General features: G+C 47.5%; 1 protein-coding gene across 7 annotated transcripts in view; it reads left to right on the forward strand.

The window, feature by feature from the left end:
- LOC121276545 (raftlin-like) overlaps window positions 1-24,738 on the forward strand; it is a 138,346-nt gene that overhangs the window by 108,937 nt on the left and 4,671 nt on the right. For all 7 annotated transcript variants that reach the window (XM_041185094.1, XM_041185093.1, XM_041185091.1 and 4 more), the window contains 2 exons: window positions 18,827-18,930; window positions 23,440-23,521. In XM_041185094.1, the coding sequence (XP_041041028.1) occupies window positions 18,827-18,930; window positions 23,440-23,521 (186 nt within the window). The remainder of the gene's footprint in view (window positions 1-18,826; window positions 18,931-23,439; window positions 23,522-24,738) is intronic.

Raw genomic sequence — 24,738 nt, forward strand, 5'->3', positions numbered from 1 at the left:
CTACTGTATACTACTCCACTTATACATTCCTCCCGTCTGAAAAACCATCACTACCCTGTTTCCTGTTGTTCAGCCTAACTCGTATCCATGCTGCCTTTATTTATCCCTTTATTGCCATGTCATTGGACACAGGTAGATCAGGGAATATGATCGCTACTCTCTTCCCTGTCTCTTGTTTTTATTTTGTCATTTCTCTCTCTCTCTTTTTCAGCTTCTTTCCCTTTTTCTCTCCTTTAACTTTTATTTTCTTTCATTCTCTGTTTTTTCCTCAATTTATTTTGGGCGGGAGATGCTGAGTGATCATATCTTCACTTGCATCAACTCCCATTGGCCCATCATGCCTGTGCTCACTGACATACGTTGGTTCATGGCTCACCAACACCTCAAATTTGATATTCTTATCCTGTGGACAAATCCATGGTTTTGCCCCTCACCATTACTGCAACATCCACCAGCTCCACAGTGCTCTGAAAATTCTGGATTCCTCCAATTCTACCATCTTGAGCATCCTTGATTTGCTCCACCCCGCCTTAGTTAGTAGTGCATTCAGTTGTCTAGGACCTAAGTTCTAGATTTCCCTCTCTAAACACCTGTGCCTCTCATTCTTTCTTATTATGATGCATCTGAATCCGCTTTGATCAAGCTTTTCATTACCTGTCCCAATGTCACTTTCTTTGGCCCAGTGTCAACCTATTTGTCTGATGTCCCTTGTGAAGCACCTTGGGATGTTTTACTATGCCAAAGGCACTTTATAAATGCTAGTTGTTGTTGTATGGCATCGTAATGAAAGGAATCACAAATGGCTGGAACCCGTTTTTGACTTAAGATTGCAAAGGAAATGTAACCTTCAGCTGGTCCCTTCCCAACTCCCAACATTCAATCATGAGGAGGAACAAATGGTACAGATTCGGCTCCTGCTCCTTTGTGATTAGTCTCCAAAATGTAAAATTTTTTCCAGCTTATAAATTTAAGTTTTCAGTAAAATAATGTAAAAATCCAAAATTCTAGATGGAAAAACCATGGTATATGATACTTGAGATAAAGGGTGGAATTGTCCCAGATTGGCATCAAGTGAGGTAGCAGGTGGGTAAAATAATGTTTTTGACGGGTTTTGATACCGTATTGTCCTAAACCTGCCACTTTATATGCATTCCCGGAAACACACTGTTTCCATGGTGGGCAGGTTCTCATTAGCCCACCAGCCATAACCTCGCCGCTTCATTATGCCGGGTGCCATATTTAAAATCTAGCTGTGCACGCACCTCTCAGTGCTTCCAGCTCGTGACTGCTGCAGGGAAGATGTCCACAAAAGGCAAAAAGACTTTAGCACCGCAGTTTAGCGACGCATCACTAGAATGCCTTTTGGATGTCCTGGAGTCCCGCCGCGATTTTCCCTACCCCAGCTCTGGCCGCAGGATAGGCAGCGGCATGACCAACCAGGCTTGGAGGTGATGGCAGGGGTGGTCAGTGCCAACGCTCATCAGAAGAGGACAGCCACCCAGTGCCACAACAGGATGAATAATCTCCCCTGTCCTGCCAGGGTAAGTCACTCTTCTCATCACTCTCAACTCACACACCCACAAACCCATCACGCATCCACAGAGACCTCATTCACTGCCAGTTCAAGGGACATCACCATTCACTCTCTCACACTCACCGTCATTGTCCTCATCCTATCTATGGGACGATTCACTATCTGCAAATGCCAGGCACATTTATCATCTGGCCTGGCAGACGTCCAGCTTACACTCTCTCCATCTCTATTCATGTAGGACAAGCTGGCACACAACAAGAGGGAGAGGTCACAGACCGGTGGTGGAATCCCAAAATCAAGGTCCTCATGGACTTTGAAAACAGAGCCATCCAGCTGGCCAGCGGCAATCTGGTCCTGTGCTGATGGTGAAGTCGGCGCTGCTCGCCCAAGTGAAGGTCCAGCAGTACAACATCCATCAGACAACCATGCCGTGAGTGATGTTCCTCCTTCACAGGCCACTGTCATGTACTAATTATCTCCCCTTGCTTCTGCAGGCACATTGGGGAAACAGCTGACAGAGTCCATGACCCAGGGCCTTTAAGCAAGCCCCGATGAAACCTCTGAAAAGGAATCTGGATGCATCCTCCTTGACGTCCTCACAGCACTCACCCACACCCTCCACCAGCACAGAGACACACGTCTTGATGTGATGTAGCTTTAGAATAGCCTCAGGATCACAATCAGTGAGCACATCGCACTGTCTGATCCACAGCAGGTGGAGGCAAGGACTTCCGAGGTGTCCGGCACTTAGAGGACTGCTGGAGGCCAGAACATTGCTGAGTCTGAGTCACATGATGAGCCTCTGGACTTGGTCATGTCACAGTTGCTGGAGGTTCAAAGGCAAGCTCGGGAACATCAGGAAGGGATGTCTGCTGCACTTCTCAGAATGCAAGGCACGATGGAGGAGTCTGTCCGCCTTCAGGCTGAGATGATAGCACCTGCATTGCAACGCACCGAGATCAATACTGGTAAGGATGGCAGCTGCCACGGAGACCTTGGTCCAGGACTTCACTCCTGCACTGCTGCATGGGCTGAACTCCATCACTGATGCCAGAGTTGGCTTCCAACAGTGTGTACGTGAGAAGGGTGCCAGGCAGCTCAATCTCACTCCAGCTCCTCCTTCTCCTCAGGGAATCAGCCTGGGGCTGTCGGGCACCAATAGGAAGGAAGATCAACAGGTGCACACTTTGGATCCATCCATACTGTGGCTACAAGAGCAGGTCAGAAGCTAGGAATCCTGTCACAAGTAACCTCCTGATTCCCCAAAGCCTGTCCACCATCTACAAGGCACAAGTCAGGAGTGTAGTGGAATACTCCCCACTTGCCTGGATGAGGGCAGCTCCAACAACACTCAAGAAGCTGGACACCATCCAGGACAAAGCAGCCCACTTGATTGGCACCACATCCACAAACATTCACTTCCTCCACCACCAACAAACAGTGGCAGTAGTGTGTACCATCTACAAGATGCACTGCAGGAATTCACCAAAGCACCTTCCAAACTCTTGACCACTATCATCTAGAAGGACAAGGGCAGCAGATAGATGGGAACACCACCACCTGGAAGTTCCCCTCCAACTCACTCCCCATCCTGACTTGGAAATATTTTGCTGTTCCTTCACTGTCACTGGGTCAAAATCCAGGAACTCCCTTCCTAACAGCACTGTGGGTGTAACTACATCACATGGACTGAAGCGGTTCAAGAAAGCATCTCACCACCACCTTCTCAAGGGCAATTAGGGATGGGTAATAAATACTGGCCCAGCCAGCGAAGCCCACAGCCCAAGAATGAGTAAAAAATAATCCAGGTGACTCTGGGAATGTCTGGCCCATCTGACCCCCCTCTTCCAGTGACCTCCGCAGCTCCAGCTTCACAGGCCGAGGAGGGTGCCACTGCCAGCAGGACCCCGAAAGCAGGCCAGGGCCCACCAAGGCCCTGCAAAGGACGCCTGCCAGGGTCATCACAGACAAGGTCAGCAGACTGCTTCCACCTCTGCTGTGGATGTCTGGGGAGCACCAAGATGTTGTGGCAGGGTTAGGAAAGTTAAGTGGAATTAGTTTCACAGCCTGGGCATGGGCTTTAATCACTTTTACATACTGTTCACTATTGTCAATAAACTCCTAAGTATGTCTCCCTCCCTATGGCTCCTTGTTCTGATGAACAGTTTTCTTGTCACTCAGGTGTGAAACCTTTTTGCGCGAGATAAAGGCAGGTGTCTCAGTCCAGGGCCTGTTCCCTGTGCTTTGTGCAGCCTTCAGATCAAAGTGATGGTCCGGTCTAACACTCCCTGGAGACATTATTGTTGCCTGCACCTCGATGGTGCTTGTCATTGCTGCCAGAATGTAATGGGCAGGAGCGACAGAGTTCCTTGGTGTGCTCTTGGTGTGCTCTCAGCACCTTTTTAAGGCGGGCCAGCCCCATCTCTTCAGCATCTGTGACCAGTGATGTTGTGCTCTTGAAGAGCCCAGGTGCTGAAGGCGGACAAAGGATCAGATGCTTTTAAAGTTTCATGGCTGCATTGCAATGATATGACCCTGATCACAGAGTGAAAGCGAACTGCCCTCGGACAGACAGGAGTCAGATATATCCAAAGGCTATGTGAAGAGTGTCCTCACTGCATGTCATCATCATCCTCCTTCAATCGAGCGACCAATAAGCCCTCAACTCCGTTTCCATGATCGGAGCATTCTCACAAAGTATATTCGCCCTGCCATAAGCCAAACTGGAGTCAAATGTGAGGGTCTATGGGGACACCCCACTGCATGTCGTCATCATTCCCCACAAATCTAGCAATGATGAGGGGCTCCCGAGCGCGCCTGCCTCGTCTAGCCAGTGCAAGTGCCTCATCTGTCATCGTCGCCTTCGAGGACCTCCTCATCCTCATTCCCATCAGTGTCCTCCTCATTGGAGGAGACATGCAGCTCCTCCATCTCCTCCTCAGCCAGGTCATCTCCCCATTGCAGCACCAGGTTGTAAAATGTACAGCAGATGACAACGATGCATGTCACCCTCTGTGGACTGTATTGCAGGGCTCCATCAGACTGCTCCAGGCACTGGAACCTCATCTTCAGCATCCTGATGGTTTGCTCCACCAAGTTGTGAGCTGCAGCATGACCCTCATTATAGCATCATTCTGCTGCAGTCTGAGGCTGCCACATGGGTGTCATCAGTCACAGCCTCTGTGGGTATAGAGGAGCCAGCCCTGCAGCTTCTGTGGAGCCTGGAAACTGCGCACACACACTCAGGATGCATTTCTGGTGATCGCACATCAGTGCACATTTGGTGAATGGAATCCCTTACGGTAGGTGTAGTCCACCGTGTGTTGCGATGGAGATCTGAACTCCATATGAGTGCAGTCGATTGCACTCTGCACCTGTGGAAAACCCAAGATCTGGGCGAATCCAATGGCTCTTGCATCCTGGACCCGGGTGAAATGCACAAAGTTGTGTGCCCTTGCAAAGGTGTCATCCGTGACCACATGGATGCATTTGTGGATGGAGGCTTGTGAGACCCAACAGAGGTTAGCTGTTGAGCCCTGAAAGGAGCTATTGGCAGTGGATGCCCTCCATGTCCCCCTGATGCCAAATCCTGCAGTAGCTGGCAGATGTGACTGACCAGTTCCCTACACATGTGCAGTCTTTGGTGACACTGGTCCTTGGTCAGCTGCAGGAATGAAAGGCGATATCTATAGACCTTGGGTCTAGCGAGGCACCGACCAGCGATGGCTCACTGTGGCTTTTCAATGGCGTGTGTAGGAGCCCCAGCCGTCCCTTCTTCCTGAGGCTGCTGCTCCTGCCTCTGCACAGCCAGGCACCTCAGTTACACTCTCCTCCGTCGTCTTCACTTTCTTTACGCCATCAAATATACAACTAGTTCACCAGCCTCCATGAACCTGATGTACTCCTTCTGCAGGATGAAAGAGAAAGACACGTGGTTAGCATGTATGTACTAAGAACCTGTCCTGGTTAAGTATGAAAGCCCCTTAAAGCTTCCTGCCACCAGTTGGATGGCCAGAGTTTAGTGCACTGCGTGGCTGCCCAAAACCCCAACCACATCCGCCCCACTCCACCTGACTGATTGGCGGCAGCTTTGCCCATTGGACTGCATGCTGTGCTCTCAGCCCAGGAGCAGGCATTCTCCCAACCCACACTGCAAGGCTGCACTGTTAGCTTGAACCATGGGAGAGACTGGTCCAAACTGGGATGATGACATTGCAAGGGGCTGTGAGCGCCTCCACCAGTGACTGCTTAATGGCCAGATTTAGCAAGGAGATTGCATAACATGTGCAGCTGTCCAACTGTTTTGCAGTCCACTAAAATACTCATGACTCTGTAGTCAGCGGGAAAGCATGCTGACGTGGATGGACAATCTAGCGGGGGTGGGATGATTCCGGTGGGCTGGCCTGATAAAGATATGCAGATGTATTACAATGAGGTTTCCGACGTCTGATGGACAGTCGCGAACTGGCTTTATGCCCTTGTGAAACAGATCACGCCATTTTGTCCACTCATGCTACCAAACACAGCCGACCCTGGCAGGCAAGGAAAATCCCAGCCAAAACCTGTTTCTGCCAGTTATTCCTTGTTCACTCAGCCAGCGTCTCTTACATCTAACATTTCCCTCATCAAGTTAGAAGAAAACTATCAGTTTTCTGGTACTTTGGTGGCATCGTTGAACTGAGGGGAAGCAGGCTCACTTAAAATAACATATCAGGACTAGATTTTCCATCCACTCACTATGAATGGGTGGAAAATGTAACCAACATTAACCCTACACACACCATACTTACATGACTCAGTTCTTAGTAATATGTAGTAAATTATTAAATATTATCAGGGTGTATGTGCCTTTTAAAAAATTGTTTTGGTGATGATCTGGCTTAGAAACTGCCTTATTGGTGCTCCCAATTGTTTACTTAAATGTACATGTGTTTTCTCTATAGAGTTTGGTGAGTGTATCACTAAGGAATTGTGAGTGTCAACACTTCAAGAAATTCCCAGCCAGTATGTAATGGTCAGCAGACCATTTGTCCCCATTACTGACACCGGTCACAATCGACATGTTACCAAATTCTCCTTGGGGTGGAATTTTCCGAGCCCACTGGCGGTGGGCGTGATAGGTGGCGTGCGTAGAAAATATGGTGCGACCTTCTACAGGTCGGCATGAAGGCAGGTCATGATCGTCCACTCAGCCCGCTAACAGCGGGCCATGTATCCCACCATCGCTTGGCGGGGAGCTAGTTGTAATACATTAGCATATAATTAAAAGGCCATCCCACCAGGCTCTTTGAACCCCGCTGTATTGTCCGTCCATGTCAACGGGAAAGCACGCCGATGTGTTACACAACAACACGCAGGCAACGTGAATTTGGTGGCCTTCACTTTGGGGGAACTGCGGTGAGTGAGCAGCAGCGTTCTCCACAGCTCACCTGTTGTTTACAGGCCTCCAGGGCGCCGGGGGACGGGGGCAAGTGGTGGATGGCCCCAGAGGTGACTGCTGAGGGCGGAAGGGGGTGAACTGGGGCAAGTGCTGGCCAGCCTCGGCGGCAACCATTGTCGATGGGGTGGGGTGTCAAGTGCTGCCCTGGCGCTGCATCCTGCCCACAGGCAATCGAGGTGGAGGTCACAGTAAGTGAGGGAAGTGGCCACGCATTAGGGACATCTGTATAAAGTGACCATTCCTCTGCAATTGAGACAGATCAGGCACAGCCACAGTGATATGATTGGGGTCAGCCCCCTAGCCTGCCCACCCATGCAAGCAACATGGAGGCACCAACAGGCCACCAAGAGCTCCACATCTTACCCACCCCACCACTGGCACTGACTTTGAATCCGCCACCGCTTTATTGGACCGTGCAGCAGTTGGACTGCACACGTCTTACAATCTCCCCACCAACGCTGGCCATGTAGCAGTCACTGCTGGAGGTGTTCACAGCCCCTTGCAATCTCAGCATCCTGGTTTGGACCAGTGTCCCCCATGTAGCAGGTTGACAGGGCAGCCATGCAGCACGCTCATCTCTGGCCATCCGAGGGGTGACCAGCACTCTCCAGGAAGTGTTAAGGGGCAGTCACACAGGGCCAGGAAAGATGCTAAGTACAGTCATGATAACCACGCCTCTCTCTCTTTCATGCTGCAGGAGGACAACGTCAGGATCATGGATCCTGGTGACCTAGCTGTAGCCTGATGGCCTACAGAGACTGTAGAAGACTGAAGAGAGAGCAACTGAGGCTCCTGGCTGTGCAAAGGCAGGACCGGCAACCTCATGAAGAAGGGGCAGCAGGGGCTCCCACGTACACGCTGTCCAGGAGCAACAGTGAACCGTGACTGGTTGGTGCCTAGCGACACCCAGGGCCTATAGACATCGCCTGCCATTCCTGCAGATGACTGAGATGACTGCGCATGTCTAGAGACCTGGTGGCTCATATCTTCCACTTATTGCAGGACCTGGCGCCATGGGGACACGGAGGGCATCCACTGCCAGTGGCTCTGAAAGTGACCGCGGCATTGAATTTCTATGCCAGTGGCTCCTTTCAGGGCTCCACAGGTGACCTCTGTGGGATTTCACAATCCGCCACTCACAAATCCATCCATGAGATCACGGATACCATCTTCTCCATGGTACACAACATGGACCAGGACAGCCAGGATGCAAGGACCATTAGATTCGCCCTGATGGCGGGATTCCCACGGGTGCAGGGTGTGATTGACTGCACACATGTGGTGCTCAGGTCTCCGTCACTACACTCGGTGGACTTCATCAACCGCAAGGGCTTCCGCTCACTGAACGTGCAGCTGATATGTGACCAGAAATGCATCCTGCAGGTGTGTGCACGGTTTCCAGGGAATGTGCACGACGTCTAATCCTGAGTTGCTCGCAGATCTCTGCAGGCTTCCAGCATCCACAGAAGCTGCAGGGTTGGTTCCTCGGGGACAAGTGCTACCTGCAGAGGCCATAACTAATGACATCCATGTGGCGACCTCAGACAGCAGCAGAGCGATGGTATAATGAGGCTCATGGAGCAGCTCACAACTTGGTGGAGCAGACCATCGGGATGCTGAAGATGCGGTTCCAGTGCCTGGACCAGTCTGGTGGAGCTCTGCAATACTGTCCGCAGAGGGTGTCAAGCATCATCATCGTCTTCTGCACCCTTTACAACCTGGCACTCCAATGGGGAGACGGGCTAGCTGAGGAGGAGCTGGAGGTCTCCTCCGATGAGGATGATGTTGACGGGGATGAGGGTGAGAGGGTCCTCGATGGTGACAATGACGGGGATGAGGCTCTCACACTGGCTACATGAGGCAGGCATGTTCTGGAGGCCCTCATAGCTGCCAGATTTGTGGAGGATGATGACAACATGTAGTGAGGTATCCCCATAGATCCTCACAACACAGTTATGAATGTTTGACTCCAGTCTGCCTTATTGCAGCTCCAATACCCTCTGTGAGAATGCTCCTGTCATGGAGACACAGTGGAGACCCTACTAGTTGCTCGATTGCAGGAGGATGATGACAACATGCAGTAAGGACACTCCATAGATGTTCACATAACCTCTGAGAATGTCTGACTTCTATCTGGCCGAGAGCAGCTCGCTTTTGTTCCATGTCAGAGACACATCCATGAAACTTTAGATGCATCTGATGCTGTGTATGCTTTCAGCACCTCAGCCCTTCAGGAGCTGGTGCACAGCATCACTGGTTGCAGATGCTGGTGTGATGGGGGCCAGCCCCACCTTAAAGGTACTGAGAGCACACAGAGAGAATGAGAGAGCTCTGTGGCGCCTGCCCACTACATTCTGGCAGCAATAACCAGCAAGATGCAGGCATCAGTAATGTTTCCAGGGAGTGTGAGGCTGGACCATCACTTTGGTCTGAAGGCTGCACAGAGCACAGGGAAGAGCCCCTGGACTGAGACACCTGCCTTTTATCTTATGCAGAAAGGTTTCACATCTGAGTGACAGGAACACTTCTCATCAGAACAAACAGCCATAGGCAGGGAGACATTCTTAAGAGTTTATTGACAATAGTGAACATTATGCACAAGTGATCAACATGTGCCCTGGTTGTGCAACTACTTTTACCTAACTTTCCTAACCCCGCCGCTACGTCTTGGTGCTCCCCGGACATCGACAGCAAAGGTGGAGGCAGCCTGCTGACTGTGACACCTTGTCTGTGATGACTTTGGCAGGCGTCCTCTGGAGGGCCGAGACATGATTGGCCCCAGCCTGCTTTCGGGATCCTGCTGTGTGGCAGTGGCATCCTCCTTGGCCTGTGAAGCTAGAGCCATGGAAATCACAAGAACAGGGGATTCAGATGGGCCAGTCACTCCCAGAGTCACCTGGGTGGATGGCCCTGGAGTGTGCTCATCCTCCTCCCTATGGGTGCCCAAGGGTCCCTGGCTGACTCCTTGAAGAGAAGGGGTAGCAGGATTGAGATCGAGCTGCCCAGCACTCCTCTTACGTACACACAGTTGGAGGCCAACTTTGGCATCAGTGATGGAGTTAAACACATGCAGCAGTGCAGGAGCAATGTCCTGGACCAAGGTCTCCATGGTGGCCGCCATCCTACCAGTGTTAACCTCAGTGCATTGACATGCCGGCGCTATTACCTCAGCCTGAAGGCGGACGGATTTCTCCATCATGCCTTGCAATCTGAGGAGTGCAGCAGACATCTCTTTCTGATGTTCCTGATTTTGCCTTTGCAGCTCCAGCAACTGTGACATGACTGAGTGCAGAGGCTCATCATGTGCCTCGGACTCAGCAATGTTCTGGCCTCTAGCAGTCCTCCGAGTGCCAGGCACCTGGGAAATTCTTGCCTCCGCCTGCCGTGGATCAGACAGTGCGATGTGCTCACTGATTGTGGTCCCATGGCTACTCTAAAGCTAGGTCCCACCGAGGTGTGTGTCTCTGCGCTGGTGGAAGGTGTGGGTGTGTGCTGTGACAGGACTTCAGGGCGAATGAGAGCCCTGCCCACCATGGAAACAGCGTATTTCACGGGAGTGAACAAATAATGAGGCAGGCTTGGGATGATACGGCAGGTAGGACTCCGTCTTACCCACCTGCTACCGAACTTAATGCAAATCTGGAAAAATTACGCCCTTAGTTATCAACAGGAGTCAGTCATTCTCAGAGATTATATAACTAAGTTAGATTGACCACAATCTAGTGAGCACATCACACTGTCTGATCCACAACAGGTGGAGGCAGGGATTTCCCAGGTCCCTGGCACTCGGAGGACTGCTGGAGGCCAGAACATTGCTGAGTCCGAGTCAGATTATGAGCCTCTGGACTCAGTCATGTCACAATTGCTGGAGCTGCAAAGGCAAGATCGGGAACATCAGGAAGAGATGTCTGCTGCACTCCTCAGATTGCAAGGCACAATGGAGGAGTCCGTCCGTTCAGAGAAATGGAAAGGGGGTAAAGAATATGTGGCAGGATCTGATCTGGGTATGATATTTGTTGAATATAACAACCATATGACACAGGAGCAGTGATGTCACAAGTGCGTTATAATGTTGGATTTCTTATTGTTTAAATATTTTATCCATGGAATTTATACTGTGGCTTGTGGAGATTTTGTATTGAAGGCTATGCTTTTGTTGCAAGGACTCTGCATAGAAGAAGCTGAAAGTGTTCCAGTTCTAACAGATTCATACACTGGAGTACAGTTGGAAATTTTAAATTATAGAAAATATGTTCACAGAACGAGAAGCAAATCTATTTAGATTAATATTATGTTCATATTCCTGAATGCAACATTAAAATAATGCAGGCAAGAATTAAATTTAATCTGTATAAAAACATAACTTATCATTTTAATTCACAGTCCACTGTGATAACTCCTGACGACACCATGATGTGAAGTGGGATACCTGCTGTGTATCAAATTTTCCAATTGTGAATCCTTCATCTATTGTTAATGTGCATCACTTTTGATATGAATCAGCTCGCAGTAGTTCAATGGGTTACCTTGAGGAATAACTTCAGCCTAATGGGGTTAATTTGTGGGGGCTGGGGTGGTTAGATTTGTCGCATGTGACGTTTAAAATTGCTAACTGTGGCTCTTTTATGTAGGTCATGTGAAGGTAAAAGCTGTACGCTTTTAGACAATATGAATAATTAATAACTTGTTCTGCATGAGCACAGTAGTCAGAGGGTGTTAGAGGTTGGTTCAAAAGTATAAGGTGACTATTTTGCAAAACCACAGTGAGCTTCCTGTTTTGACTCAAGTGTTCTGCACGTGGACCTGCAGTACTAGAACCAGAGTTAGTGATTTGCTCATCATATTCCTTCTGTTAAAAACTGAGCTTGTTGGAATCAAATGGTGTTGAGAACTGGAACTTTACGCTGCAGTACAAATTGTTAAAGGATTAATATCTGCAAAGCAAGCATTCACTCATTATTGTCCACATGAACTAGGATCAGTTCAGTAAGCAAATGAAGGATCACTAATACTTGCTGACATAATGTCACATGGCCTCTGCTTCCTGAATTGTACATGAATCTTTCCTCCTTCGTCAACACTCTTCAGTTTCTTTTTCCTCCTATCATCAGATCAACAGCCGGCTGTGCCTTGCATTGAACTATATCATGCCTGAAAGTAAGAAAGAATAAGAACAAGGATATTGCACTCACTCTTCACACATGTACATATCTAGGCACACATTCATGCAAACATACATACAAGCATTAGGGTGCCAATCTGCAGAGGCAATGGAGTCTAACACCTGTTTTGGTGTGGCACGTGCTGTAGGACATTTTGCTGACGTCAAGGCTTCTGCTTGATTAGTTACTCCCAGATATGGGTGGCCTAACAAGACTTCCCCTTGGCATTGAAAATGACAGTGATACTGAACGTAGACCATGCGGAGTACAAAAAGCTGCTGGGAGAATAAAGAGAGGGAGAAGACACTTGGCCGTATTGGCAGAAGATCTTTAGGGAGGCAATCTGTGAGAGAGCAAATTGCAGAAATGCTTGTGACACCCTGGGGGACCCTTTGCACACTGATATATCCTGAACCGTGATGACAGCAGTTAGAACTTCCACTGCAGCACTCAGATGTTTGGTAGATGCTGCTTAAGCTGCAATAGAAGCTGAGACATCAATAATCAGATGCTACATCATGTTTGGATTCACAAGTGAGCTTGTGGAGTTGACCACCACTTCCATACTGGAAAGGGTGGGTTACAGCCTCTGCACAAAGCCCTATTTCAAGATGGTGCCGGACTTCTCCAATCTCCTTGATATTGATTTCAGGTTGCCTGGCAGATCTCCCAGTGCATCAATCATTTTGTTGTGTATGTCCATCAACCCTCTTGCATAACCCATCCAGTCTGCTGCAGCAGAACTTGCATGCTACCATGCCCTCCGGTATCTATAATTTCTTCCCTGGCTGCAGGACAACGTGCTGTCTCACAGCTATCTCTCAATGTGCGGATCCTGCCTCTAATCATATCCTCAAAGATACACAGTTTTAGTATCTGAGCTGGCAGCATTAAATTTGAAATCTTGTTTGTGTTCCGCCAGTGCCTGGCTAGCTTGTAGTTCTTGGGTATCTGAAAGGTGAAAAGCACAAGGCTAGGGTTAGGTTGTGTGGATGGAAAACTATGAAATGTATGCTTACACCATCTGCCTCTTTCAATTCAGGAGAGATTGTAGGATGAGAGAAAAGTGAGATGTAATGAGGAGGATTAGAGATGAGAGGATACCATCACCTTTGATGGTTTCAGCCCCAATGCTGGCTATAATCTCAGCAATGGTATTTTACTAATGGTCAGCACTGCCTGCTCCATGGGGATTAGGACCTGCAGGCACACCTGCCCCCCTTCAGTGAGTTGCTGCTACCTCTGATTGCTTTTTTTTGTTTTTTTGATTCATTCATAGGGTGTGGGCTTTGCTGGCTGGGCCAGTGTTTATTGCCTCTCCCTAGTTGCCCTTGAGAAGGTGGTGGTGAGCTGCCTTCTTGAACTGCTGCAGTCCATGCAGTGTAGGTACACCCATGGTGCTGTTAGGGAGGGAGTTCCAGGATTTTGACCTAACGACAGTGAAGGAATGGCAATATATTTCCAAGTCAGGGTGGTGAGTGACTTGGGGGGAACTTCCAGGTGGTGGTGGTCCCATCTATCCACTGCCCTTGTCCTCCTAGATGGTGGCGGTCATGGGTTTGAAAGGTGCTGTTGAAGGACTCTTGGTGAATTTATGCAATGCATCTTGTAATGGTACACACTGCTGCTAATGTGCGTCAGTGGTGGAGGGAATGAATTTTTGTGGATGTGGTGCCAGTCAAGCGGGCTGCTTTGTCCTGGAGGATATCAAGCTTCTTGAGTGTTGTGGGGGCTGCACTCATCCAGGCAAGTGGGGAGTATTCCATCACACTCCTGACTTGTGCCTTGTTGATGGTGGACAGGCTTTGGGGAGTCAGGAGGTGAGTTACTCGCCACAGGATTCCTAGCATCTGACCTGCTCTTGTAGCCACAGTATTTATATGGCTACAAGAGCAGGTCAGAGGCTAGGAATTGTGGACCACTTTACCCTATAGAGTGAAGTGTATCAGTGGCTGGGATTTTCCGACGCCATTTGCAGTGGTCATGTTTGGTGGTGAGATCGGAGAATCTCACGAGAAGGCCCTCGTCACGTTTCCCGACAATGTAAATTCAGGACGTGATTATTCCCTCCCCACATCAATGGCAGGCCACGTTTCCCACTGTCAAATGTTGGGAATTTAATTGTAATAAATTAGCATCTAATTATAAAAGCAAAATACCACGGATGCTGCAAATCTGAAATAAAAACAGAAAATGCTGGAAAAACTGAGGAGGACTGACAGAATCTGTGGGGAGAGAAACAGAGTTAACGTTTTGAGTTCGTATGACTCTTCTTCAGAGCATCTAAATATTTATCTAAGTGATAGCATCTAATTATTGTTGCCCCTACCACACAAAACGTAAATCCCACGTTGGCTTAGTTTACAACTGCCTTTAAATGATGTGAACCTGTCGACCTCAACTTCGAGGGGAACTCGGAGGTGAGTGCACACAACTTTGCACAGCACTCGCGATGATCCCAAGGCCTCTCCCCTGTGCAGAGTGTAACATTTTGAGCACAGCAATTGTCCGGCTTCAAAGTCACTGTCCAGATTAGTGATGTGCGCACCTTCATTTGGTTTGTGTTTGCTGCAAGAATCTTGTACTCAAGCGTCACTGGATTCTATGATGTTCTCTGTGTGCTCTCAGCACGTTTGAGGCGGGGCTGACTCCCATCTCGTGACCATTCCTGACAGGTGAAGGTGTGGTGCTGAAGGGAACAGGTGATCCTGCCAAAGGATCAGGTTGTCTGAAAGTCCATATGGCCGCTGTTCCTCAGCAGTGTCTCCATGATATGAGCCTCTTCACAGAGCTTATGGGCGCTGCCTTCAGCCAGACAGCTGTCAGACATTCCCAGATGCAATGTGAAGATCTCAGGAGTATCCTCACTGCATCTTATCATCATCCTCCTAGAATCTTACGACAATAAGGTCCTCATGACTACGACTACACCTGTCTCAGCCGGCCAGTGCAATGGCCTCATCACCTGCACCCTCACCACATTCTTGGGAGTTTATTTACAATGGTCAAGGTTAAGTACAGGTGATTAACACCCATGCCCACGTTGTGCAACAGCATCTTCTTGACCTTTCTAACCCTACCGTTACACCTTGGTGCATCCCCGACAGTGGAGGTGGAAGCAGTCTGCTGTTGTTGTCATGACCTTGGCGGGCATCCTCTGGAGGGCCGAGACCTGGAGGGCTCCGGTCTGCTTACGTGGTCCTGCTGTGTGGCAGTGGCACCCTCCTTGACGTGTGGAGCTGGAGCTGATGGGGTCGCAGGAAGAGAGGATTTGGATGGGCCAGATGCTCTTGGGGTCACCTGGATGGATGGTGCGAGGTTGCGCACCTGCTGATTCTCCTCCCTATGGGTGCATGAGGGCCCCTGGCTGAGTCCTCGAGAGGAAGGAGAAGCTGGAATGAGCTTGAGATGCCTTTCCCCCCCTTGCATTGACACTGATGGATGCCAGCATGTGCCTCAGCGATGGAGTGCAGCCCTTGCAGAAGTGCAGGACTGAGATCTCCATGATGGCCACTACCCTACCGGTGTTGACCTCAGTGCATTGGCATGCAGGCGCTATCACCTCAGTCTGAAGGTGGATGGACTCCTCCATCGTGTATTGCAATCTGAGGAGTGCAGCGGACATCCCTTCCTGATGATCCCAAGCTTGCCTTTGCAGCTCCAGCATCTGTGACATGACCAAGTCCAGAGGCTCGTCATCCGGCTCGGACTCAGCAAATATCTGGCCTCCAGCCATCCTCCAATTGCCAGACACAAGGGAGGTCCCTGTGGCCACTAGCTGTGCATCAGACAGTGTGATGTGCTCACCAGATTGTGATCCCGAGGTTACTTTAAATCTAGGTCCACCGAGGTGTGTATCTTCGTGCTGGTGGAGGATGTAAGTGAGTGCTGTGATAGGACTTCAAGGAGGTGCCTTCAGATTCCTCTTCAGAGGTTTCTTTGGGGCTTGATTGGTGGCCCTGGGTCATGGACTCCTTCGGCTATTTCCCAGTTGTGCCTGTGGAAGCAAGGAGAGATAATTACTGCTTGGCAGTGGCCTGTGAAACAGGACACATCACTCACAGCATGGTTATCTGGTGGATGTTGCACTACTGGACCCTCACTTGGTAAAGCAGTGCCGACCTCACCGTCAGCACAGGACCGGTCCGGATTGTTACCGGCCAGCTGGATGGCTCTGTTTTCAAAGTCTGTGAAGACCTTGATTTTGGGCATTCCTCCACCAGAGTGTGACCTCTCTCTTTGTTGTGTGCCAGCTTGTCCTGCATGGATAGAGATGGAGAAAGTGTAAGCAGGGCGCCTGCCATGCCAGATGATAAATATGCCTGGTCTGTGTGGGCCTTGAGTGGTCCCAAGGATGGGACGAGAACAATGGTGATGAGTGTGAGAAAGTGAATAGTGATGTCCCTTGAACTGGAACTGGCAGTGAATGAGGGACCTGTGGATGTGTGATGGGTTTGTGAGTGTGTGAGTTGAGAGTGATGAGAAGAGTGACTGACCCTGGCAGAACAGAGGAGACCATTCATCCTCTTGCATTACCGGGTGGCTGTCCTCTTTTGTAGAGTGTTGGCACTGACTGCCACTGCCACCACCCCCCAAGCCGGGTTAATGCTGTTGCTGCCCATCCTGTGGCCAGAGCAGGGATAGAATATATCCCGGCGGGCATCCACGGCATCCAAAAGGCGCTTGAGGGACGAGTTGCTGAACGTGGGGGCTGCAGTCTTCTTCAGTTTCAGGGCCATATCTTCCATGCAGCAGTGGTGGTCTGGAAGCATTGAGGTGTGTGCTTGTGTTGGACTTTAAAAATGGCACCTGTCATGATGCACCGGCATGGTGATGGTGGGTGCATGAATGAGAACCCGCCCGCCATGGAAACAGCGTGTTTCCCAGGAATGCATAAATAATCTGGTGGGTTTGGGACGATATAGCGTGAAAACCCGCCATCGCGGCAAGCAGGTAAAACATCATTTTCCCTTCCCGCTACTGCACTTATTGCAAATCTGGGAAAATTCCACCCTCTAGTTCTGTGCTTTAAATTACATCAGTGCAAATCCCCATGGCCCATTTTGAAATGATGCATTTACTAAAAAACAGGACTTTTAGCAAGTCTTGACCGAAGTTGCTGCAAGTTGATGATGAGTAGATAGTTTAAGGGCCTACTTTGCTAGTTGGGGGTTGAAGCTTGTAAGTCTGATTACAATATTTTAGAAATCGCTTCTTGTGTCCAATCTCACATCCCAGTTTCAGAAACAATAGTTCAACCATCCCTTTGTTGCAAACTATCTATTTGTACAAAGAATTTAATTATAAATTTTTATGTTATTATATTTCTAGATATTTGTTTTTAAGATGGTATACCATCTTAACTGAATATCTTTCACATATGTAATTTTACATGTAAATAGTTCAACAGAAAAGAGATTCAAATGAATTTTTGCAGATTCCACTATTCCAAGAATTTCATCTGACCAATAATAGGACCTATTCTAGCTCCCAGCAATGGAAACAGCAATTAATATGTGTGGAAATAATAGCAGTCATGGTGTTCATCGCATCTCAAAGGGTAGTGAGAAATAAGATAAATGCAGTATTTTGATGAAAATACAAAATGAGTGAATTAGGTTACCTACAACAGCTGGTGACTGTATAACACTATCCTCAAGTTCCTATTAAATTAATCCAACCTTACACTTATTTTTTTTGTTATTTAAACTTTTCAACATCTGTAAAACAGAATACTGGGAAAGAAGTTTTATCCCTATTTAATTTTTAAGAAGCCAAAGTTTATTTTGTAGAAATTGAATTTCAAAATAAAATTTGTTGACTTTTAGACAAATGGATGAGAGTGCATAATGTTAAATATTTACAATTTTAATCCTTTAGAATCATTTACACTTTTCTTTAATTCCTTAAAATCTTGAAGCTCTGTGTTTACAACAAAAGTTCAGTTGAATTTAGGGGCCACCTCAAGGTTAGGCAATAAGTGAAATGTTTACTTTTGTGAGAAATATTTAAAAGAACAAAATTATTAAATAGGAGTGAGATGGAAATAATGATAATTTAAGACTAACACAATTAAGTCTTTAAGGCTGCAACATATGTGTGGTGTTTTACATTGTTTAATATAAGATATTAAAGTTCCTCTTGCTGTAGATTTAAACAGAAGAACCAGTTTGAATGTAAAATGGAAAATTCTATTTAGTACTCATGTTGACTTTTCTTTAAGGTTATTCAACAGGAAGAATTTTACTTCCCAGGGTTTTTAGGACTCAAGGTCCTTGAGGACCATTAGTCTGCAGCTGAATGTGACTGAGAGATTGACCCCACCTCCCAGACTTCTGTCTATGTCACTTGGAGCTAACCACAATGAGCTGAAGCAGAGCAGCCCTAGTGATAACACTCTGTCTAATATTCCCTCCATCACTTGGGTTATGCCTTTGCTCCACTCTTGTGTTCCTCACAGTAATGTAATTCAGTATGGCAGCTCAGCAGAGTGAGAGATTGAACTTGTGGCCCACCACCTGCTGGAACCAAAGAAGAAGAATAGTAGCTTGACAACAGGCAGCCAATGCTTAAAGTAATGAAAGTGGCAGAAGAAATTACACCAACGTTTCAATATGAAATAATATTGTCATCAATGACCAAAATGAACATGGTTATCATTAACAGCTTACTTTTTGTTTCTTTCTTTAGGGTGTTGAGGTGAAAGCTGACTATGTTCCCTTGCTGAATTCTCTGGCTGCATATGGCTGGCAGTTAACCTGTGTGCTTCCTACTCCTATAGTAAAGAGGGACAGGTAGGACATTTTATGGCATGTCAAGCAAAATCTCAATATGAACCGGTATGCACGGGCTGCAAAATTGGGTGAGAATCCATTTTGTTTGATTCCCATTTGGCTAGACTACTTGATAACTTCTATTTGGCACTTTTACTTGTGTTAATTGCTTTGCCATTGAGCTTTTAGGAGCGCTATTTTGATATTCAATTCATTGGTAATCAGATGGAAATAAGGCCCAGCACAAATCCCATCTATGCAGCATGATATCACTTGTGTGCTTCTTTCATAAATATTGATGTCATTGTCACAAACATTCAGGTTTCCTCCAGGAAGTGATTTCTAACAGGGTGCTGATGGAAGATTGGTTGCTAAATGTAGTAATTATGGTTTTATTTAGTGTGTAGTGTACCTTTAAGAATAATACATCAGGCAAGATCTCATGATCTGTAGTAACCAATAGGAGAGTAGTGCAGGCTATCTCAGCAGTGTAGAGATAGAATTGGAGTTGAAAGCGCAGGTGTAGTTGCTGCTAAGTATACTGTAAATAAATTTAATGTTTCCACCCAAGAAGTGTCCGCAGATCAACTCTGTCATCAATAATACAATTCGGCCACCCTTACAGCATTAAATTAAAAATAGATAAAATGACGCCTGCACTTATTGCTCCTTTTGCTTGCATATTTTGGATGTGCAAGAGGAAGCTGAAAGGAGGAATGCCAGGGAGGTGCACTTAATCAGCGGTGGGCTGCTTGCATTAACCATCATTTTACACATGAGTTTACTGATATAGCTGTACCTGCTTGAGACTGTCTGAAGAGAACTGTCGCCGGGGGTTGAAGTTTAAGGAGGCAGGCTATCCCTGCTGCAAACTCACCCACAGACAACATCGACCACGAGGTTGTCAGTCAGAGGAAATCAAGGTCACTGTATCATAAACCTTTATGTATTAACTCCTTCCAAACCACCACAGCAATATGCAACGAACAGTTGTATCGAACTACAGCTGTACAAAACCCTGGTTAGACCACATCTGAATAGGGCTATGTATAGCCCTGGTTAGAGCAAACTTTGAGAAAGGTGGGCACCAAATCTTATTGAAACATATATTGACCTTGGAGGGAGAGCAGTGTGATTTACCAGAATGATGCCTGGACTCCAAGGGTTAAATTAGGAGGACAGATTACACAAACAAATATCATAACCCTGGCAATTTGGAAGGCTAAGGGTGACTTGATTGAAGTTACAAAGGTATTAAGGGAATTGATAGGATAGATAAACTACCGATTGGGAGCCTAGGGGCTGCACTACATTGCTCCGATGCACCTTGGACATCATGCTAAGGGTCGTGAGGGCCTGCAGGAAGCTTCTTTTCCCTATGAACTGGCGGCAAATGGGAGCCACAATGAACATCAGGCATGCTTGGAAGTGGTAGAGGAGGTCAGCAGCAGGAGTGTGGTGTCTTGCTTCAGGATATATTGCCACAAGAGGTTGATTGATGTCATCAGGGAAGGGAAAAGTGACTGTCAATCCACATTTCAGTGTAAATCCCCTCACTCTGCCTTCTCCAGCCTTCTGTGCAGCAGCCCTTAGACAAGCACATCTTGCAAGTGCATTCATGCATCTCTCTTGAGGCTTCTCCTCACATCCCCATCTGACCAGCCAACACTGACACCCTTATCTTATTGCAACATGACACCCATCCATCACTGTGACCTTTCACAAAGGTTGCCCTTCCATCCTCTCAAAACATTCCACAAGCTCACATTCATTGGTCTCTTCTATCTCTCCTTGGAGGAGAAGAGAGAACAGGACAGCAGGGACAGACAAAGAAGTGGAATTGGCCCATTAGTCGTCTCCACCATGACAGCAATGGAGGGGGACACAATGGAGATAAGCCAAATTTCAACATACATGACAATGGAGAGATGGAAATCTCCTAGCTATATGGTGGCAGAATTATATATCACACATGGGCCAGAATTTTTAGCTCATTGGGAAGGCCATGCCCAACCTGAATGAGAGTAGAATGGCACACGATGACATCGGGTGAGCGTTTGGAATGTGCGCGATACTTCGGTGGACAGGCGTACGCGGGAGTTGGCAGCCCACACGCAGACAACTAAAAGGCCTATTGAGGCCATTAACAATGTAATTAAATGAAATTTTTCGCTGCCTGTCCAACCTTATGAGGTTTTGATCCGTCTTTAAAAATAAAGTGAAAAATTTTTATACTAATTTCTAACATGTCTTAATTGGCCTGCCAGCATGAATCCACGGTCCAGCCCTGATCGCAGGCAGCAGTCGGCTTCCCAACCACTCCTGCCCACCCCCACAGAACCCGCCCCATGTGGGCAAAATTCTGACCATGGCGTTCAACACCTTACGCATGTTGACTTGATGTCAGAAGCCCTACAAGTGTTCCTTAGGAGGTGGTGCTGGAGGAATATGAAGACTGCTCAGAGGAGGTCACTCACTCTGAGGATTCATTATCACATGACTCATGCTCGCCCTCCACCAGCTCAGATAGGCACATCTCAATGGTAACCCAAAACAGGCAGTTGGGTTATCACATAGTGAGCCGCACACCACATATGAGCATGAGTCCCCATCTTCCATCTGCCCTTTCTTCATCTTCCCTTTCATGTTCCATCCATAGTTCCTTGCTAGCCAAGAGCTGGAGAGGATTTTGTTGCATGTCAGTAAGGCTTGGAATGGCCAAGGTGAGGTTTTCCTTAATCGTGTTTAAGCTGGGATACTGAGCCTGCAGGCCACTGGTCAGAGCAAGCATGCCCTCAGTTGCTTGCTGCATTTGATGCTCCATTTAGGAGGACAATCTTTCCATGGATGTGAACATCAGCACAAAGGCCTGAGACATCATGGCACTCATGCCGCACTTGTTCAAATGATGCCTTGATGTCAAGGGCCATCACTCTCACCTCACCTCTTAAGTTCAGCTCTTTTATTCACATTTGGACTAAGGCTGTAATGAGGTCAGGAGCTGAGCCATCCAGAGGGTACCCAAATCGAGCATTAGTGAGCAGGACATTGGTCAGTTCAAGTGCCACTTGATAGTACTGTCGATGACACCTTCCATCATTCTGCTCATGATCGAGTGTAGACTGATGGAGCGGTAATTGGCTGGGTTGGATTTGTCCTGCTTTTCGTGAACAGGACATACCTGGGCAATTTTCCAGATTGTTGGGTAGATGCCAGTGATGAAGCTGTACTGGAATGGATTGGCTAGGGGCACAGCTAGTTCTAGAGCACAAGTCTTCAGTACTTGTGTTGTCAGGGATGTTGTCAGGGCCCATAGCCTTTGCGGTATCCAATGCCTTCAGCTCTTTCTTGATATCACATGAAGTGAATTGAATAGCCTGTGAACTGGCATCTGCGATGCTGGGGTCCTCCGCAGGAGACCAAGATGGATCATCCACTTGGCACTTCTGGCTGAAGATGGTTGCAAATGCTTCCTGTCCTTTACACTGATGCGCTGGGCTCCCCCATCATTGAGGATGGGGATAGTTGTTGAGCTACCTCCTCTGGTTAGTTGTTTAATTGTCCACCGCCATTTATGACTGGATGCAGCAGAACTGCAGAACTTTGATCTGATCCATTGGTTGTGGAATTGCTTAGCTCTATGTATTGCATGCTGCTTCCACAGTTTGGCATGCAAATAGTCCTGTGTTGTAGCTTCATCGGGTGGACATCTTATTCTTAGGTATGCCTGCTGCCAATTCAGTACTATCCATTTTCTGCCATCACTGTAAGTGAAAATCTATCACATATTATTTTACTTGTTCAATTTTGTACTATAATATGTTTACCAGGATATTTTTTAGATGATTATTTTGCCACGTTCCCATCTGCCTCTATTGCATATCACAGAAAACAAGGTTTTTTAAATTAACTGGGTCTTTTTTTATTGTAATACTTTCAATGGAAAGTTTCATAACAAAGGAAATATAACAAACTTCTTTTGAAGTTATGGTGTTTAGACATGGTGGGACTTGCACCCAGTCCTCTGACACCATTGCTTTCCCATGGTGGGATTTCTACCGCTAAGTTGGACTCAACCAATATCATTGAGTAAAAGCAGCTCTCCAGAGCAGTCAGGAGAGCCCTGCAGATGGCAAGAGCTGCAGGCCTGTAGATTTAAATAGACAATTGAATGAAAGGCAAACTGTGAGAGGTAGGCCCTCTCCCTTCATTGTTATTTTGGACCATTATTACTGCTACCCTGTGCCTAATGTTACCTTCTACCAGGTGATTCTAGGGAACAGAATTGAGAGGGACAGGTAGAGAGGAAATGGTATATTTGAGGACAAGCTCTGTCTGCATTTGCACAAGCAATTTGAGCTATTGTATTTTTAAATAATATGTACAGTCTAGAATGTGTCAGGGGTTACATGTTATTGAAACTGATGACAAAAGGCCTTTGAATACATTTAATTTGCTTTTGATAGGTTTGATTAGACTTTGTAAATGAGAAAGGCTCATGTCTAACCTCCTTGGTGGTGTTTTTTTCAGTGAAGGGAATCTTGCTACTAAACAGATTGTTTTCCTTCAGAGACCCTCATTACCCCACAAAGAAAAGAAGAAAGAATCAAAGGTAAGTAGCCTTACATTCCTCTCTTTGTTTTCCTTGGCAGCAAGTGTAACCATACAAAGGATTTGCACAGCTGTATCCTTATGCATTAGGCTATTTTAAATGATCAACCTAAAACTGTTTGCCAAACACAGTTCTTCTTAACCCATTCAAGTTCAACACTTGATTGAAGACCAGGGTTACCGAATGCTATTTGACTCACATTTAAAGGATCACTGGGTGGGATTTTCCAGCCTCGCCCGCTGCCTGGAGTGTCCGGTCCCACTGACAATGGACTTTTGGCTGGGCCACTGAATCTCCCATGGCTGGAAAATCCCAGCCACTGTCTTCATTACCAGGAGGGACTGGAGCTTTTACAGCAGCATTTAATAATCATCATGGTGAGGTCACACAAAAGCAATGTGATATTTACATTAACCCTCTCCTGAAAGTGCTGCATCAAACATATGCTTGAATTGAATGACACTGCTCCCAGCTTTTGGTACTGCCCCCTCTTTTTCAATACCGCCTTCCTTCTCCCCTTCATTGCCATCATTTGCTTTTCCCTCCCCTGTCACTGACATCCATTCCCTTTTCCCTTATCTATTACCACACTCCTCACCACAAACAACCTTACTTATCACTATACCCCCTGACCTTGCCCTCTCTGATGCTGAACGTTCAGTGCTCAGCAAAGGACTTAGTTTCATACCCTTATGCCCTCACCTCAATGAATTTCGGGCTCGGCATGATGCTGAACTCTTCTTCCGCCGTCTTCGTCTCCGGGCTCACTTCTTTGGGCAGGAGTCCTCTCCCAGTTCAACGGATCCTTTTACCCATCTCCAATATTCTCCCTCCACCTGGACCCCTCCCTCTGGATTCTTACATTCTCTTGATCTTTTCATTGAGAACTGTCGGCGCGACATTAGTCGTCTCAATTTCTCTGCTCCTCTCACCCATGCTAACCTGTCTCTCTCTGAACTTACTGCACTCCATTCTCTCAGGTCCAACCCTGACATTGTCATCAAACCCGCTGACAAGGGTGGTGCTGTTGTTGTCTGGCGCACTGACCTCTACCTCGCGGAGGCTGAGCGTCAACTCGCAGACACTTCCTCCTACCTCTCCCTGGACCATGACCCCACCACTGAACATCAAGCCATTGTTTCCAGGACTGTCACTGACCTCATCTACTCTGGGGATCTCCCTCCCACAGCTTCCAACCTGATAGTCGCCCAACCTTG

This window comes from Carcharodon carcharias, chromosome 3 (assembly GCF_017639515.1).
Source record: "Carcharodon carcharias isolate sCarCar2 chromosome 3, sCarCar2.pri, whole genome shotgun sequence".
NCBI classification, from domain to species: domain Eukaryota; kingdom Metazoa; phylum Chordata; class Chondrichthyes; order Lamniformes; family Lamnidae; genus Carcharodon; species Carcharodon carcharias.